This window comes from Oncorhynchus mykiss, chromosome 21 (assembly GCF_013265735.2).
Source record: "Oncorhynchus mykiss isolate Arlee chromosome 21, USDA_OmykA_1.1, whole genome shotgun sequence".
In the NCBI taxonomy this organism is placed as follows: domain Eukaryota; kingdom Metazoa; phylum Chordata; class Actinopteri; order Salmoniformes; family Salmonidae; genus Oncorhynchus; species Oncorhynchus mykiss.
The window spans coordinates 36,319,601-36,338,594 of NC_048585.1; the positions used below are offsets into that span (position 1 = coordinate 36,319,601).

Below are 18,994 nucleotides of genomic sequence, written 5' to 3' on the forward strand. Positions count from 1 at the left end.
CACACTTGCAGCTAGACAGGACAGCCCTCTATGGGCTTTCATATCACAGAAGCGATCAATGTCAAAGATTAGAGCCCTCTACATCTTTATGGACAGCATCTTTAATGACATTTCTCCAAACAGCCTTTCTCCGCTCGCTTGAGAACTAAATGAAGAAACAAGTTGAGATCGGATCATGGAAACACGCACCCAGTAGAGATATGGTTCTGAAAGTAACTAAAAATATTACCCAATTTGAAAAAGTAACGTGTTACTTTAGTCCGCTACTCATAAAAGTAAGCTGATTACGTAACGTGTTACTTTTGTTACACTTTACCCCCAACACTGCCGCTCACATAAGAACTTAACTCTACTTATAAAGGTGTTTTTATAGAAATCCATCTACACTGAACAAAAATATAAATGCAACAATTTCAAAGATTTTACTGAGTTACAGTTCATATAAGGAAATCAGTCAATTGAAATAAATTCATTAGGCCCTAAAGTATGGATTTCACGTGACTGGGAATGCAGATATGCATCTGTTGGTCACAGATAACCTAAAAAAAGGTAGGGGCGTGGATCAGAAAACCAATCATTATCTGGTGTGACCACCATTTGCCTCATGCAGCGCGACACGTCACCTTCGCATAGTTTTGATCAGGCTGTTGATTGTGGCCTGTGGAATGTTGTCCCACTCCTCTTCAATGGCTGTGTGAAATTGTTGGATATTGGTGGGAACTGGAGCACACTCTTGTACACGTCGATCCAGAGCATCCCAAACATGCTCAATGGGTGACATATGTCTAGTGAGTAAGCAGGCCATGGAAGAACTGGGACATTTTCAGCTTCCAGGAATTGTGTACAGATCCTTGTGACATTGGGCAATGCATTATCATGCTGAAACATGAGGTGATGGTGGCGGATGAAATGCATGACAATGGGCTTCAGGATCTCGTCACGGCATCTCTGTGCATTCAAATTGCCATTGATAAAATGCAATTGTGCCATCTGCCCGGTACAGTTGAAACCGGGATTAATCCGTAAAGAGCACACTTCTCCAGCTTGCCAGTGGCCATTGAAGGTGAGCATTTTCCCACTGAAGTCGGTTATGACGCCGAACTGCAGTCAGGTCAAGACCCTGGTGAGGATGACGAGCACGCAGATGACCTTCCCTCAGACGGTTTCTAACAGTTTGTGCAGAAATTCTTCGGGTGTGGTAATCCAGAGTTTTATCAGCTGTCCCCCCAGGTGAAGAAGCCAGGTCCTGGCTGGTGTGGTTACACGTAGTCTGCGGTTGTGAGGCAGGCTGGACATACTGCCTAATTCTCTAAAACAATGTTGGAGGCGGCTTATGGTAGAGAAATTAACATTACATTCTCTGGCAACAGCCCTGGTGGACATTCCTGCTGTTAGCATTTTTGAGACATCTGTGGAATTGTGTTGTGTGACAAAACTGCACATTTTAGAGTGGCCTTCAATTGTCCCCAGCACAAGGTGCACCTGTGTAATGACCGTGCTGTTTAATCAGCTTCTTGATATGCCACACCGGTCAGGTGGATGGATTCAGAGGACTGGCCATCCCACATATGCTCTCTCTAATTCTCTCTTTCTTTCTCTCTCTCGGAGGACCTGAGCCCTAGGACCATGCCCCAGGAATACCTGACATGATGACTCCTTGCTGTCCCCAGTCCACCTGACTGTGCTGCTGCTCCAGTTTCAACTATTCTGCCTTATTATTATTCGACCATGCTGGTCATTTATGAACATTTGAACATCTTGACCATGTTTTGTTATAATCTCCACCCGGCACAGCCAGAAGAGGACTGGCCACCCCACATAGCCTGGTTCCTCTCTAGGTTTCTTCCTAGGTTTTGGCCTTTCTAGGGAGTTTTTCCTAGCCACCGTGCTTCTTCACCTGCATTGCTTGCTGTTTGGGGTTTTAGGCTGGGTTTCTGTACAGCACTTTGAGATATCAGCTGATGTACGAAGGGCTATATAAAATAAATTTGATTGATTGATTGATTGATTATCTTGGCAAATGAGAAATGCTCACTAACAGGGATGTAAGCAAATTTGTACACAACAATTGAGAGAAATAAGCTTTTGTGCATATGGAACATTTCAGGGATCTTTTATTTCAGCTCATGAAACATAGGACCAACAAAATATGTTGCGTTCATATTTTTGTTCAGTATATATTGGGAGTCATACAATATAGTTATAAAGCGTTAAACAGTATCTTACTTCTCACATAATAATTTATGGTACTTAATAAGGTGACAGGTGTAAGGTGTAAAACTGTCGTTATAAAGCATGAAACAGTATCTTACCTCTCACAGATCTCCTTAAGTTTTTTGAGCTGAGCCGTCTGACATTCCTGGGATGTCTCCTTTATTTTCTGAAATGCCTGGAACACACAGCAGGAGGGGTGAGAATCTGTATGTGATTCGTATGTGTGTGTGTGTACTTCTCGTAGGTGTGTGTGTGCGCATGTGCTTGGGTGCGTGCGTGCGTGCATACCTCTCGTAGGTGTGTGTGTTTCTTCTCTCTCTCCAGTGTGTGTTGTTGTTGCCGTAGTTTTAGGAGCTCTTGCATCTGCCACTCTCTCAGCTGCACCGTCTGTTTCTGTAACTCCATCTCCAATGCTGTCAACTGCCTCTGCACCGGCTCTGCTGGCTCACTGACACACACACATAAACAAACAAATATATATATATTTTTTACAAATATATTATTATATACATACAAACACATTAATATACACAAATATTCCCCACTGTGTCTCCCCCCCTTTCCTGTGTAAGGGGCAAGTGGTTGATTTGGAATCTCTTTCTCATCACCCCCTACCAACTCTTCATCACCCCCCCATCCATCCCTCCCTCGCTCTCTTACTTTTTCTTCATGCTGCTTTTGAGATGTTTCTCCATCTGACTGCGTCGTCTCTGTGTGTCAGAGCGGAGCTGGTTACAGCGACTCCTCTGCTCTTTACTCAAGGCCCACACCTTTTAATACACACACACGCACGTATACAAGCACAACCGTGCACAGACACACACACATGTCAAATAGACAGTGTGCTGATGCAAACACAAGCAGCAGTATTCGTAATGGATTTAAGCTGTCTATAAAAAATATCACTGTGGTTTATTGACAACATCTTTACAAGTTAGTATTTCAAATTTTGCAGAAAGACAGACAAGCTGTGTGTGTGTGTGTGTCAGTCTAACCTTCTTGAGGTGTTTCTTGCGGAGCTCCTTGAGTTCTTTACATTGTTTCTTCAACAGCTTCAGATACGACTTCTGCTGTTTCAACTCTTCTGTAGACTGAGCCTGGAGATCTGAGAGAACGAGAGAGAAAGGGAGAAATTATCTAACTGGTTTGGCCTCCCACCACATGAGGGTGATAATGAGTTCTGTGGTGTAATGTAATGTGGATGGGTGGATAGGAGATTACTTACTTGCCAGGACTGTAGCAATAAGATCCTCTTTCTGGCCTGACACATGGAGACAGGAACAGGACAGGACAGGTTGAAATGTAGATGTGATGTTTTCACTTCAGAACTCAGCAATGATACTCACATAATGGTTGTGCTCCAGTCTGACTACATTGCAGACATGCTGAGATCTGCATCTGCAATGTAGTCAGCCTGGAACGCGACCAATAGCTCTCCCAGGTTCTTGAATAGAGCATCTGGTTAACACACGATAACTAACAACAAATACGTGCTCTCGAGTGGCGCAGCCGTCTAAGGCGCTGCATCTCAGTGCTAGAGGCGTCACTACAGAACCTGGTTCAATCTTGAGCTGTATGACAACCGGCCGTGATTGGGAGTCCCATAGTGCGGCCCACAATTGGCCCAGCGTCGTTCGGGTTAGGGTTTGGCTGGGGTAGGCCGTAATTGTAAAGAATAATTTATTCTTAACTGACTTGCCTAGTTATAAAAATGTATACAATACTAACAATACAACACTCACAATACTCACACACATCACCAATCCCCATAACTCCACAAGGCCTGATTTTTAATACAATACATAACACACCAGGGGTGGCTGATAGGCGGAGATATCGGAGGATGGGCTTAGTATAATGTCTGGAATGGAATAAATGGATCGGTGTCCTCCGCTTATGCAAGTCATGTGTTTGATACCTTTCCATCCTCCAATAGCTCCACTCACCAGCCTCCTCTATAATACACCAAACAATGATAGGTGTGTGTGTGTGTGTTACAGTGTGGACTACCTGGTCCAGATAAGCTGATGAGGTCGCTGATGTCATCAATGGGGGCGGGGACGGGGTGGAGGGGGGAGGGGATCTTCCCCAGGGGGGCGTCGCCCTTCCGATCCTTCTCTCCCTCCTTCGGCTGCTCCAATACACGCTACACACAGTGGAGAGAAGGTTGATGATTCTTAACTTGTAACTTTAATTCACAATTTTGACATCAGTCTCAAAGGCCTGCTACATTGGATGTGTAACTTTTGCAGATTGCGAGGCATCCCACTCATTTCAATGAACCCTGGGCGTAGTAAGCAGCATGGCTCTGCAAGGAAATTAAACTTTGGTTCTATTTTCAAGAATTCGATCCACGGATCACACCCAAGAACACTTGTCTAGTGTAGCAGATAAAACCCTACTGGTTTTCACCACGCCTCAGTGTAGCCCCCATATCATGTGATGTGTTTTTGTGTGTGTGTGTGTGTGTGTGTGTGTGTGTGTGGGTGTGTTCTTCTATCCTTGTGAGGATGTAAAATCCCCCAAAGTCCCTACAAGGATAGTAACACAAGGAAAATTGTCCCTCGTGGGAGGTTATTTTAAGCTAAGGGGTTAGGTTTAGGGTTACAATTAAGGTTAGGGTTAAAATTAGGGTAAGGGGTTGGTGGATAGATTTAGGAGTTAGGTTTAGGGTTATGGTAAGGTTTACGGTTAGGGGTTAGGTAAAATAATTTTAGGTCACCATGAGGATAGAAGAACATAACATGCGTGTGTGTGTGTGTATGTGTGGTCTCCTCACCTCGCCGTTGTCCTCCATCAGAGCAGCTAGCTGTCTCTCTCTCTGGTCCAAAAGACTCACATGTTTGATGGGGTTGGTCAAGGCCTCAGCATACTCTAACATAAACACACAACACAACACAAAAGTGAGCAATGTGCCTAGACCTAGTACACATACACACACTTAGTAATGTTTGTTGCTCTTGGAATTTAACTGCAGAAAATGCTGTCATCAAAGTAATTTTCTTAGTAGGCGACGTCAGAGTTCAGCATGTCTGTAAACTCAGGATAGACGGATGATACCCCAGTTTCTGATTTGTTATTACGACATGGAAGATAACGAAGTGGAAATGAACAGGTTTTCTTGGTCGGAATTTCAGATAACTCAGTTCTGTAGTCATAGAGGTTATGGGTAATATAGTCCTAAGGGGTCATGTGTAGTGTAGTCATTGGGGGTTATGGGTAATATAGTCCTAGGGGGTTAAGGGTAGTGTAGTCCTAGGAGGTTATGGATAGTGTAGTTTCTTACCCTGGTGTTCATTAGGAATGTAGTCTTGAGCCTCGGTGTAGACCAATAAAGAGGGAAGCAACAGAGGCTGGTTCATCTCATTCTTCAAACTGATGTAGTGGTAACCTACACACACACACAAGATGACAGCATTGAAAGAACAGACTGTACGATACAAGATCAAAAAGATCCACACACACGCAGCCAGGCAGACAAACACAGTACTGACCCGGTCGGATGGTTGACACAGGGCAGATCCGATGTCCGAGGAACTTCCCGTTCTCCTCAAACACAGCTATCCTCAGAGAGGCCAGAGTGGGCAGGACCACCTACACACAGAATGCTGTTACCTTGTGTATGTGTGCATCGTTATGTATATTGTTATACATTGAGTGTATGAAACATTAGGAACACCTTCCTAATATTGAGTTGCACCCCCTTTTGCCCTCAGAACAGCCTCAATTTGTCAGGGCATGGACTCTACAAGGTGTCGAAAGCATTCCACAGGGATGCTGGCCAATGTTGAATCCAATGCTTCCCACAGTTGTGTCAAGTTAGCTGGATGTCCTTAGGGTGGTGGACCATTCTTGATAGACACGGGAAACTTTTGAGCGTGAAAAACCCAGCGGCGTTGCAGTTCTTGACACACTTAAGCCGGTGTGCCTGGCACCTATTACCATACCCCGTTCAAAGCAACTTAAACTTTTGTCTTACCCATTCACCCTCTGAATGGCACACATACCCAATCCATATCTCAATTTAAATCAAATGTTATTTTTCACATGCGCCAAAAACAGGTGTAGACTTTACCGTGAAATGCTTACTTACGAGCCCTTTCCCAACAATACAGTTAAAAAGTAAGAAAATTAACAAAAAGTTAAAAAGAAAATAGTATCACAATAAAATAACGAGGCCTATTTACAAGGAGTACTGGTACCGAGTCAGTGTACTGGGGTATGAGGTAGTTGGAGTGACTGACTGAGGTAATATGTACAGTACATGTAGGTTGGATTCACCTGCTGAGTCTGTGTCATGGAAAGAGCAGGTGTTCCTAATGTTTTGTACACTGTGTGAGTGTGTGTATCGATATGGTGTGTGTGTCTCTTCAGCCTGTAATAACGTTACCTTGTTGAAGACAAAAGTCTCATCGTCCCAGACTGGGTCCAGGCTGTTACCATTGGAAGTTCTGGTACGGTACTTCCTCTTTGTGTCAGCAGGAAGTCCAAATATGTCCACTTCCACGTACACACCCACTTTCTTATCGGTCAGGAATTGGCCTGAGATCACCTGGAGACGGAGGGATGGAGAGAAGGAGATAGTTACAGACATATACGTACATACACACACACACACGTAACCCCACCGCCCCACCCCCACCCGTCCCGAGACACACATACCCACTTACCCTGATCTTGACGGTGTTGGCTACGATGCCGTCCACTATGTTTTCAGTGAAGGGGTCAAAGTGTTTGTCTGTCCTTCTCATGAATTCTGGTTTGAGCAGGTAACCACTGTGTCCATTATACTCAAACACACCCATGTTCAACTGCATGGGCAGGTCTGAGAGAGAGGGGGAGAGAGGGAGATTGTCAGTCATGGAAATAAGTGAAGCAGGGGGACAGAAGAAAGAGAGAGGGCTGAGAGCGAGATGAGAAAATAATAAAGAAAGGTATGAGAAGATAAGAAAAGTTCAGGTATAAGGAAGAAAGATCGACATACCGAGTGTCTGGAAGTTTAGCGCCACCATCTGACAGCCTACGTTCCAGAAGAGTTGGGGCATGTAGTTTGAACTATCAACTCTCGTCCCTTTAGGATAGATACGACTCAGCTGCTTCTTATTGTACTCAACAAACTCGATGGGTGCACTCTTCAGTGTGTCCATACCCTTGGTCTCCACAAATGATGACATCTCAAAATACTTATTCCTCTCTGTGAGAGAGAGAGAATATATACAAATCAGTTCAAATCAATCAATATGTCAGTGTGTGTCTCTTGGCTAATAATGAACTATGAATTAGTAATTTAGCTAGCCTTATGCACTACATGAGAGGAGTGATTAGGCGTAATGACACCTATCCGCTCACTCACACATACACACGCACACCAATGATGCACATCATTGACACACACACACACACACCTTGCTTGCTATCATCAGACGCACACACTCACTGTTTGCAACCTCAAAGCTCTTGAACTTGACAGGTTCTATGTAGTTGACAAGGGTAGACATCTCCTCTGTCGCATTTACCTCACTACTGGCAGTACCCTGAGACAGAGAGAGAATTGTTATGTGTTCATTTTATTACTGGGCTGACCCATATCGATTGAAGACTTCGGGGATCAATGAAGGTCAATCAATAAATAGAGGTTTCACCTCATCAGAGTTTGGTTTCTTCAGTTCAGCCACAGGTTCATCTTCCTCCTCCTCATCACTCTCTCCCTCCCCTCCTAGAAAACATACACAAACAACTGTTACCAATATCCTCCATCTATCCAGCCACCCATTCATCAATCCATCCATCCATCCTTCTCTCCCCTTCCTCTCTCCATCCCCAGCATGTTCTTCATTCAAGATGTGAACTGACCAATTGACTTCCGGGGATCTCCGTCCTTGACCAGACTCTCTGCTAGCTTCTCTTCCCCATTGGACAGCAGCTGGCCCCCCTCGCTGTCACTGAATGGGAAGTCTATATACACACACACACACACACACACACACACACACACTTTAGCAGACATTTAGTGCATTCATCTTAAGATAGCTACGTGGGACAACCACATATCACAGGCATAGAAAGTACTTTTTTCCCTCAATAAAGTAGCTATCATTATAGTCTGAGCTAGAAAGGGGGGGGGGGGGGGGGGGGGGGGTCAAGTACAAGTGCGGTGAGGCAGATTATTTAAGATACTGTTTTCAGAAAAAGGACAGGGACTCTGTCCTAGCTTCAGGGGGAAGCTGGTTCCAGGACAGGGAAGAGCTTGGACTGGGCTGAGTGGGAGCGCTGCCCACCCGTAGTGATGGGAGGGCCAAGAGAACTGAGGTGGCAGAACGGAGTGCTCGGGTTGGGGTGTAGAGTTTGAGTATAGCCTGAAGGTAGGGAGGGGCAGTTCCTCTTGCTGTTCCGTAGGTAAGCACCATTTGTAGATGTGAGTTTCGACTGGAAGCCAGTGGAGTGTGCAGAGGAACGGGGAATTTGGGAAGGTTGAAAACCAGGCGGGGCTGCAGCGTTCTGAATAGGTTGCAGGGGTTTGATCACACAAGCGGGGTGTCCAGCCAACAGCGAGTAGCAGTACTCTAGATGGGAGAGGACAAGTGCCTGGATTAGGACCCGCACCGCTTCCTGTGTGAGGTAGAGTCGTACTTTACGGATGTTGTAGAGTATGAACCTGCAGGAGCAAGTCACTGCTTTTATGTTTACAGAGAATGACAGGGTGGTGTCCAGGGACACGCCAAGGTACTTTGCACTCCAGGAGAGCGACACTGTGAAGTTGTCAACTGGCCTTTCCTGGGAGAAAGAGCAACGCTTGTCGAAGTTGAGCTTGAGGTGGTGGGCCGACATCCAAGTTGAGATATCTGCCAGGCACGCAGAGATCCATGTCACCACCTGGGTGTCAGAAGCGGGGAAGGAGAAAATTAGTTGAGTGCCAGCCGCATAGCAATGATAGGAGAGACCATGTGAGGATATGACGGAGCCGAGTGACTTGGTGTATAGAGAGAAGAGGGCCTAGAACTAAGCCCTGGGGGACACTAGTAGTGAGAGTACACAGATCCTCTCCACGTCACCTGGTAGGAGCGGCCTGCCAGGTGGGATGCAATCCAAGAGTGTGCAGAGCCTGACACGAACAGCCCTAAGAGGATGGAGGAGAGGATCTGATGGTTCACGGTGTCGAAGGGAGCGGATAGATCTAGGAAGATAAGAACAGAGGAGAGAGAGTCAGATTAGGCAGTGTGGAGAGCCTCCGTGACACAGAGGAGAGCAGTCTCGGTTGAGTCTTCAAGCCTGACTGGTTAGGGTCAAGAAGATCATTCTGAGAGAGATAACGAAAAAGATAATCAGAGAAGGGATATAGGTCTATAGTTTTTGACGTCAGATGAGTATCGGTTTCTTGAGGAGGGGAGCGACTCAAGCCATTTTGAAGTCAGACTCATCCCTGACCACTGAGATGATGAAGGGGGTGAGGAATGGGAGAAGGTCTCCAGAGATGGTCTGGAGGAGGCAGGCAGGGATGGGGCCGAGCGGGCAGGTTGTCGGGCGGGCATACCTCACTAGTCACAGGATTTCATCTGGAGAGAGTGGGGAGAAAGAGGTCAAGGCGTAGGGTAGTTCTGTGTGAGTGACACCAGTGGACTCAATAGGCTGAGTGAATGAGTAGTGGATGTCTTCAACCTTTTTTTTCAGTGGTTGACAAAGTAGTCCGCAGGATTTTTTTGTCTCATTTGGTCTGTCATAGTTGAAGTGTACCTATGATGAAAATTACAGGCCTCTCTCATCTTTTTAAGTGGGAGAACTTGCACAATTGGTGGCTGACTAAATACTTTTTTGCCCCACTGTAAGTATTTGATACATCAGAAAAGCAGACCTTAATATTTGGTACAGAAACCTTTGCTTGCAATTACAGAGATCATACATTTCCTGTAGTTCTTGACCAGGTTTGCACACACTGCAGCATGGATTTTTGGCCGACTCCTCCATACAGACCTTTTCCAGATCCTTCAGGTTTCGGGGCTGCCGCTGGGCAAGACGGACTTTCAGCTCCCTCCAATGATTTTCTATTGGGTTCAGGTCTGGAGACTGGCTAGGCCACTCCAGGACCTTGAGATGCTTTTAACATTTTTATTTACCTTTATTTAAGTCAGTTAAGAACAAATTCTTATTTTCAATGACGGCATAGGAACAGTGGGTTAACTGCCTGTTCAGGGGCAGAACGACAGATTTGTACCTTGTCAGCTCGGGGATTTGAACTTGCAACCTTCCGGTTACTAGTCCAACGCTCTAACCACTATGCTTCTTACAGAGCCACTCCTTAGTTGCCCTGACTGTGTGTTTTGGGTCGTTGCCACAACCCATCTTCAATGCTCTTACTGAGGGAAGGAGGTTGTTGGCCAAGATCTCGCGATACATGGCCCCATCCATCCTCCCCTCAATATGGTGCAGTCGTCCTGTCCCCTTTGCAGAAAAGCATCCCCAAAGAATGATGTTTCCACCTCCATGCTTCACGGTTGGGATGGTGTTCTTGGGGTTGTACTCATCCTTCTTCTTCCTCCAAACACAGCGAGTGGAGTTTAGACCAAAAAGCTCTATTTTTGTCTCATCAGACCACATGACCTTCTCCCATTCTTCCTCTGGATCATCCAGATGCTCATTGGAAAACTTCAGATGGGCCTGGACATGCGCTGGCTTGAGCAGGGGGACCTTGTGTGCGCTGCAGGATTTTAATCCATGACGGCGTAGTGTGTTACTAATGGTTTTCTTTGAGACTGTGGTCCCAGCTCTCTTCAGGTCATTGACCAGGTCCTGTCGTGTAGTTCTGGGCTGATCCCTCACCTTCCTCATGATCATTGATACCCCACGAGGTGAGATCTTGCATGGATCCCCAGACCGAGGGTGATTGACCGTCCTCTTGAACTTCTTCCATTTTCTAATAATTGCGCCAACAGTTGTTGCCTTCTCACCAAGCTGCTTGCCTATTGTCCTGTAGCCCATCCCAGCCTTGTGCAGGTCTACAATTTTATCCCTGATGTCCTTACACAGCTCTCTGATCTTGGCCATTGTGCAGAGGTTGGATTCTGTTTGATTGAGTGTGTGGACAGGTGTATTTTATACAGGTAACGAGTTCAAACAGGTGCAGTTAATACAGGTAATGAGTGGAGAACAGGAGGGCTTCTTAAAGAAAAACTAACAGGTCTGTGAGAGCCGGAATTCTTACTGGTTGGTAGGTGATCAAATACTTATGTCATGCAATAAAATGCAAATTAATTACTTAAAAATCATACAATGTGATCTTCTCTCACAGTTGAAGTGTACCTATGATAAAAATTACAGACCTCTACATGCTTTGTAAGTAGGAAAACCTGCAAAATCGGCAGTGTATCTAATACTTGTTCTCCCCACTGTATATGACCAATATGGAGAGTGATGGAGTGCAGCATCAGATGACCTGACCTCCACAACCACCCAATCTCAAGCCAATTGAGAAGGATTGGGATGAGCTGAAGTGCAGAGGGAAGGAAAAGCAGCCAACAAGTGCTCAACATATGTTGGAAAAGCATTCCAGGTGAAGCTGGTTGAGAGAATGCCAAGAGTGTCCAAAGCTGTCATCAAGGCAATGGGTGGCTACTTTGAGGAATCTAAAATCTAAAATATATTTTGATTTGTTTAACACTTGTTTGGTTACTACATGATTCCATATGTGTTATTCCATAGTTTTGATGTCATCACTATTATTCTACAATGTAGTGTGTGTGTGTGTGTGTTTGTGCTGTGTCGGTATGCATTCGTGTTATGTGTATGTGAATGTGTGTGGGTATTGTGTGAGAAAAAACAACAACATTAATACCTTATTTATTCAGAGCCTTTGCTTTGAGACTCAAAATTGAGCTCAGGTGCATTCTGTTTCCATTGATCATGCTTGACATGTTTCTACAACTTGATTGTAGTAAATTCAATTGAATGGACATGATTTGGAAAGGCACACACCTGTCTATATAAGGTTGACAGTGCATGTCAGAGCATAAACCAAGCCATGAGGCCAAAGGACATGTCTGTAAAGCTCATAGACTGGATTGTGTCGAGGCACAGATCTGGGGAAGGGTACCAAAACATTTCTCCATTATTGAAGGTCCACAAGAACACAGTGGCCTCCATCATTCTTAAATGGAAGAAGTTTGGAACCACCAAGACTCGTCCTAGAGCTGGCCGCCTGGCCAAACTGAGCAATCGGGGGAGAAGGGCCTTGGTAAGGGAGGTGATCAAGAACCTGATGGTCACTGACAGAGCTCCAGAGTTCCTCTGTGGAGATGGGAGAACCTTCCAGAAGGACAACCATCTCTGCAGCACACCACCAATCAGGCCTTTATGGTAGAGTGGCCAGACGGAAGCCACTCCTCAGTAAAAGGCACATGACAGCCCGCTTGGAGTCTGCCAAAAGGCACCTAAAGACTCTCAGAACATGAGAAACAAGGTTGAACTTTTTGGACTGATTGCCAAGCGTCACTTCTGGAGGAAACCTGGCACCATCCCTACGGGTAAGCATGGTGGTGGCAGCATCATGCTGTGGGGATGTTTGTCAGCGGCAGGGACTGGGAGACTAGTCAGCATCGAGGGAAAGATGAACAGAGCAAAGTACAGAGAGATCCTTGATGAAAACCTGCTTCAGAGCGCTCAGGACCTCAGCCTAGGGCGAAGTTTCCCCTTTCAACGGGACAACAACCCTAAGCACACAGCCAAGATAACGCAAGAGTGGCTTCTGGACAAGTCTCTGAATGTCCTTGAGTGGCCCAGCCAGAGTGACCCAGCCGGACTTGAACCCGGTCGAACATCTCTGGAGATACCTGATAATAGCTGTGTAGCGACGCTCCCCATCCAACCTGAAAGAGCTTGAGTGTATCTGCAGAGAAAAATGGGAGAAACTCCCCAAATACAGGTGTGCCAAACGTGTAGCTTCATACCCAAGAAGACTTGAGGCTGTAATCGCTGTTGAACGTGCTTCAACAATTTAAAGGGTCTGAATACTTGTGTAAATGTGGTATTTCCATTATTTTTTTATATACATTTGCAAATATGTCTAAAAACCTGTTTTTGCCTTGTCATTATGGGGTATTTTGTGTAGATTGATGAGAAAGAAAAATTATGTAATACATTTTAGAATAAGGTAATGTAACAACATTTTGAAAAAGTCAAGGGGTCTGAATACTATATTGTATATACCGTTAACAGGTGAAGCCTGCTCCAGAGCGTCTATTTCTCCTGTCCTCCTCCTCATGTTGCCCCCGCTGGACGCTCTGTGGTGGTGCTTCTTCTTGTTCTTTATCAGAATCTTACCCAGCAGCTCCTGGGGCGAGGGTAAGGGCTGAACAGGGATCAGCTATAGGAATGGAGAGATAATATAATACATTAGTAAAAAAGTTTAACGGCTTATCTAGAACCAGCCGGGCCAATTTTATCTTGAGTGGCTGGTCGTGGGGCCCAGAACATAATTCCAAATAAAAAATGTTTTTATTTTTTTATTTTTTTATTTCTTAAGAATAATTCCAAATAATTAGTTGACTGCAAATTACCCACAAAAATAATATATAATATTTGACAAAAAAATGATCATTTCAAACCTTGCTTTACATTTGTATACAATCACGTCTTTCTACTTTGGGTAGGAATAGATTTTTTTTTAAGTATCATTTGAAACTGTCCTAAAGGATTGGACACAGCATAATGAAGCAAAAAACATTCCTTACCCCAGGACACTTCACCAGAGCCTCACATAATTCTGTTTATTACGTAGAGGCTCTTATTGTCCCATTATGCCTAAACATAAGCCTTTTTGTAAGTCCCGTGAATAAACGTAGCAGTTCCATGAGTGCAGAGTGCTCTTTTTTCTTCCTTTTTCTTTATTCTTTGAAGTATTCTGGGGTAAGGAATGTTTTTTTCTTATTTAATTTTTTTCAAGTACCTCAGTCGAGCACCTGATTCCCCTTTTGTGTTTAAGCTGGGCTGAAGCGCATTTGGGTACACTTTTATTTACACCATAATGAATGTTGTTCATGTGCAGCAGGTGGCAGTCCTATCACCTCTGACCACAGAACATCTGCTGTCATTTTCTGTTTCATTCCACCCAGCAGGTGCTCTACCGCACAAGGTCTGTTATGGTGTGTCCCGCCCTTAAGAATCACCCCAACCCTGACATCTAACCCCTAATCCTAACCCTTGACCTCTAACCCTTAGCCAGGCCTACCGGGTATTTCTCTAGAGGGTCGATGAGGAGGGCGTCGCCAAAAATAGTCCTACAATATTCCGCCATCTTGGCCTGCTGCTTCGCCCTGAGAGAGGGATGGTACGGGGGGACGAGAGAGAGAGAAAGAGAAAAAAATGAATGGAATAAGAGAGATACTTTTTAGAATTGTAGTTTTTCTTTCAATGAGCCATACTCCTTATCACTACCCAGAATGATCACTCACGAGTCAACATGGTTTTCAAAGGAGAGGATTACGGGATAGGGAGAGGTCTTAAACGCACTTTCTGCTATTGCTTCAATCACCTCCTATAGGAGAGAGACAGAGAAGAGTCAGAGAGAGTGTGAGAGAGAGAGGTCAAAAATAGAATTCCATTTCAGACACATCCAATAATATGTGTGGTTAAGAACCTTAAAGGGTATCTCCGTGGACATGGTGAAGCCTTGTGTGATGCATGAACAGAAATATAAAACTTAACAGAAATATAAAACACTTTCAAAGATTTTACTGAATTACAGTTCATATAAGGAACCCAGTCAATTGAAATAAATTAATTAGGCCCTAATCTATGGATTTCACATGACTGGGAACACAGTTATGCATCTGTTGGTCACAGATACCTTTAAAAAAAAAAAAAAGGCAGGGGCGTGGATCAGTCCGGTGTGACCATTTGCTTCATGATGCGCTACACAGTTCCTTCGCATAGAGTTGATCAGGCTGATGATTGTGGCCTGTGGAATGCGGTCCCACTCCTCTTCAATGCTGTGTGAAGTTGCTGGATATGTAACCTTTATTTAACTAGGCAAGTCAGTTAAGAACAAATTCTTATTTACAATGACGGCCTACCCTGGCCAAACCCGGAGGGAACTGAAACACACTGTGGTACAGGTCGGTCCAGAGGATCCCAAACATGCTCAATAGGTGACATGTCTGTTGAGTTTCCAGGCCATGGAAGAACTGAGACATTTTCAGCTTCCAGGACTTGTGTACAAATCCTTGCAACGTGGGGCCGTGCCATATCATCCTGAAACATGAGGTGATGGCGGCAGAAGATTGGGCCTCAGGATCTCGCCACGGTATCTCTGTGCATTCAAATATTCATTGATAAAATGCAATTTTGTACGTTGTCTGTAGCTTATGCCTGCCTATACCATAACCCCACCGCCATCATCTGGCACTCTGTTCACAACATTGACATCAGCAAACCACTTGCCCACACAACACCATACATGTGGTCTGCAGTTGTGAGGCCGGTTGGACGTACTGCCAAATTCTCTGGAGGCAGCTTATGGTAGAGAAATTAACATCCAATTCTCTGGCAACAGCTCCGTTGGACATTTCTGCAGTCAGCATGTCAATTGCAAGCTTCTTCAAAACTTGAGACATCTGTGGCATTGTGTTGTGTGACAAAAACAGCACATTTTAGAGTGGCCTTTTATTGTCCCCAGCAGAAGATGCATTTGTGTAATAATCATGCTGTTAAATCAGATTCTTGATATGCCACACCTGCCAGATTGTGGATTATCTTGGCAAAGGAGAAATGCTCACTAAGTAAACAAATTTGTGCACAACATTTGAGAGAAATAACCTTTTTTGTGCATATGGACAATTTCAGGGATCTTTAATTTCAGCTTACGAAACACTTTACAAACACTTTACAGCTTATAAACGCACTTCACATGTTGCGTTTATATCTTTGTTCAGTGAAGAAGTAAACACACATACTGAACCCCCCCACCACACACACACACACACCTTGAAGGGTATCTCAGTGGTCATGGTAAAGCCGTGCGTGATGTAAGGTTCTTCATCCTGGGGCCGTCCTTTCCAACAGTCCAGCTCTATACAGCGACAGCCGGTCAGCAAAACCTGGCGATACATCTCCACCGATGACAGACCTGTCAACTGACCAACTGTGTGGTGGTGGTGGTGGGGGGAGGGGGGGGGGGGGGGTGGAGGTAAGAATGAGTGAGATGAGCGAGCAGCAAGTGTATCATTGTGTGTGTGTGTGTGTGTGTGGCATGTGTATCCATGTGCGGTGTGTATGCGTGTGTGGGTGGGTGAGAGGATAGTCAGTTGCACAACTGAATGCGTTCAACTGAAATGTGTCTTCCACATTTAACCCCTCTGAATCAGAGAGGTGCGGGGGGCTATCTGAATCGACGTCCATGTCATTGGCGCCTGGGGAGCAGTTGTTCTTGTGGATTAACTGCCTTGCTCAAGGGCAGAACGGTTGATTTTTCCATCTTGCCGGCTCAGGGATTCACACCAGCGACCTTTCAGTTACTTAACCGCTAGGCTACCTGTGTGTGTGTAGCTGTGAGGCTTGTCTGTGTGCATATCTCAGTGTGTGTGAACTTGTGACGTGTTTGCATGCATTTGAGCGTGTGCATTTGTGTGTGTGTCCGGGTGTGTGTTTGTGTGTGTACCTACCTGTGAGGTATGTGTTGTGTGAAGAGTTGATAAAGTAGTGGGACAGGGGCTGGTTCATATCATCTATGATGTCTAGTCTCTCTGGTGGGACGATGGTATTCTCCTCTCCTCCAAGATATTTACTGAACCCCATCAGACTGATCTGGTCTGGAGAGAGGGAGAGAGAGAAAGGGAAGGAGAGAGTGAAAGTGGGAAGAGAAGTGAGTGATCAAAAATAAACACATACAGGTGTCTGTGCAAACACATATACACACACAACAACTACAAACACAGTCTCTCTCTGCCCCCATTACCTCTCTCCAGCTGGCTAGCGTTGCTCTCGTATTTCTCCATCAGTTGTCTGATCTGCTCTCTCTTCAGAGGAGGATAGAGGACCTCGTTGAGACGAGAGTCTCTCTGACGACGGTTTATAAAGTCTGTCAGCTGATCCAATGAGAGGAACGGCTTTCCCCTAGAACCACTGGGGCGGGGGGTTCGAGAGAAAATAGTGTTGAGATTTGAATCTGGCATCATAACATGTTATTTTTATGTATGTGTGCGCTTGTTTGTTTGTGTGTGTATGTGCGCATGTTCATGCATTCGTGTGTGAGTGACTCACAGCTCGACAAAGATGCGTTCTATCTCTGGTCGTAGACAGAGACTGTGTAGAAAGCTCTGGAACATTTCCCATGTAAAATCATCTGGCTTAATGCCCTCCACCTACAGAGGTTGCGAGGGATGAAGGGAGGTGGAGAGAGGGAGGCAGGGAGAAAGAGGCAGTTAACCCACTGTTCCTAGGCCGTCATTGAAAATAAGAATTTGTTCTTAACTGACTTGCCTAGTTAAATAAAAAAAATAAAAAAAGTGTCAGTTGAAATTCTTCTACACATCTACCAAACTAACAATTGATCTAGGAGGAAGGGAAGCGCAACTAAGGTACACAATAGTACATTTTGGTAAATAGAAGGTGCTCTTTGGTAAAAGGGGTAAATTGGTCATCAAAAAGAAAGGAGCTAGGTTATCATAAAAATACAACTCCAAGCTAGAAGTATCAGAACACTTAGAAAGGTAGTTCTAATCTTAAAAATGACTGGGAGAAGTATCAAGAATAAGAAATCAATTATTCCATAGTACACTAGAACACAGCAAAACATGAACAACAATAGTCTAAACATAGCTGAGGGCAATTGAGCAAAATGTCCACTAGACAGCTAATGGACCTATCACAACCCTACAGGAAGGGTGAGAAATCCATATCTTCATTTAAACCAGGATATTTTGTGGCCTGTAGTTTGTAAATCCATAAACTTTCCCTTTGGTTTAACTGTTTAAGACGGTCCCCTTTTCTAATAGAGGCCGGAATATGATCAATACCCCTAGCTTGTAGGGAGGCAGGATTGCCATGTTTAAAACTACCTTTCTAAGTGTTCTGATCCTTCTAGCTTGGAGTTGTATTTTTATGATAACCTAGCTACAGTATTTCACCTTTTAATGTGTATAGTATTATTTACTAGGTGTGTCTAATCAATTTTGTCACAACTCCCTCTTCCAATTAGGGCTAATTGGAAAAGCTGTTCAAGAGGGGATATTGTATTCTTTTTTTTCCGTACTCCCTGACGAAGGCCATGTAACCGAAACGCTGCATTGCCTTCTATTGAACATGCCATACTAATAAAGGCATTTTTAATTAATTATGTGAAGAGTGCCTTGGTCCTCCTTTCTTTTTGATAACTATTGATCTGTTGGGTAGTTTTCCCCGCAACACCAACTGGTGGAACTATGAACCACTATGTCCAGCTACGGCTACACATCATCAAGATTCTCTCAACAACTGTCCGTAGATGGTTGGGTTGGCTTTAGTTTAATAGATGTGTAAAAGCCTTGACAGTCAGTTTACCAGCCCTTCTGTTATTGAATCAGCAGGGGGCAGAATGGGACAATAATAACACACACAGGCCTGGTATGACCAGCTACATACAACAGTTACCAGGGCAGCACAGTATGTTGCCAAGGCACTGTTTTTTGTTTGTTTGTTTGTTTGTTTGTTTGTTTGTTTGTTTGTTTGTGTTTGTGTGTGTGTGTGTGTGTGTGTGTGTATTCATAGGGAGAAATGGTCTTCGACTAAAGCATCCCGCATGCAATTTTACACCCAA

The 18,994-nt window shown here is 44.6% G+C and overlaps 1 protein-coding gene across 3 annotated transcripts in view; it reads right to left on the reverse strand.

Moving 5' to 3' along the window:
• plcb3 (phospholipase C, beta 3 (phosphatidylinositol-specific)) overlaps positions 1–18,994 on the reverse strand; it is a 105,683-nt gene that overhangs the window by 18,696 nt on the left and 67,993 nt on the right. For all 3 annotated transcript variants that reach the window (XM_036957710.1, XM_036957709.1, XM_036957711.1), the window contains exons 8-29: positions 17,461–17,561; positions 17,156–17,322; positions 16,863–17,009; positions 16,185–16,342; positions 14,655–14,737; positions 14,432–14,516; positions 13,411–13,567; positions 8,068–8,169; positions 7,857–7,930; positions 7,652–7,748; positions 7,199–7,408; positions 6,885–7,039; positions 6,605–6,766; positions 5,709–5,808; positions 5,501–5,605; positions 4,994–5,088; positions 4,225–4,360; positions 3,440–3,475; positions 3,210–3,319; positions 2,875–2,984; positions 2,503–2,662; positions 2,313–2,389 (exon numbers count right to left, since the gene is read on the reverse strand). In XM_036957710.1, coding sequence (XP_036813605.1) covers positions 2,313–2,389; positions 2,503–2,662; positions 2,875–2,984; positions 3,210–3,319; positions 3,440–3,475; positions 4,225–4,360; positions 4,994–5,088; positions 5,501–5,605; positions 5,709–5,808; positions 6,605–6,766; positions 6,885–7,039; positions 7,199–7,408; positions 7,652–7,748; positions 7,857–7,930; positions 8,068–8,169; positions 13,411–13,567; positions 14,432–14,516; positions 14,655–14,737; positions 16,185–16,342; positions 16,863–17,009; positions 17,156–17,322; positions 17,461–17,561 — 2,627 coding nt within the window. The remainder of the gene's footprint in view (positions 1–2,312; positions 2,390–2,502; positions 2,663–2,874; positions 2,985–3,209; positions 3,320–3,439; positions 3,476–4,224; positions 4,361–4,993; positions 5,089–5,500; positions 5,606–5,708; positions 5,809–6,604; positions 6,767–6,884; positions 7,040–7,198; positions 7,409–7,651; positions 7,749–7,856; positions 7,931–8,067; positions 8,170–13,410; positions 13,568–14,431; positions 14,517–14,654; positions 14,738–16,184; positions 16,343–16,862; positions 17,010–17,155; positions 17,323–17,460; positions 17,562–18,994) is intronic.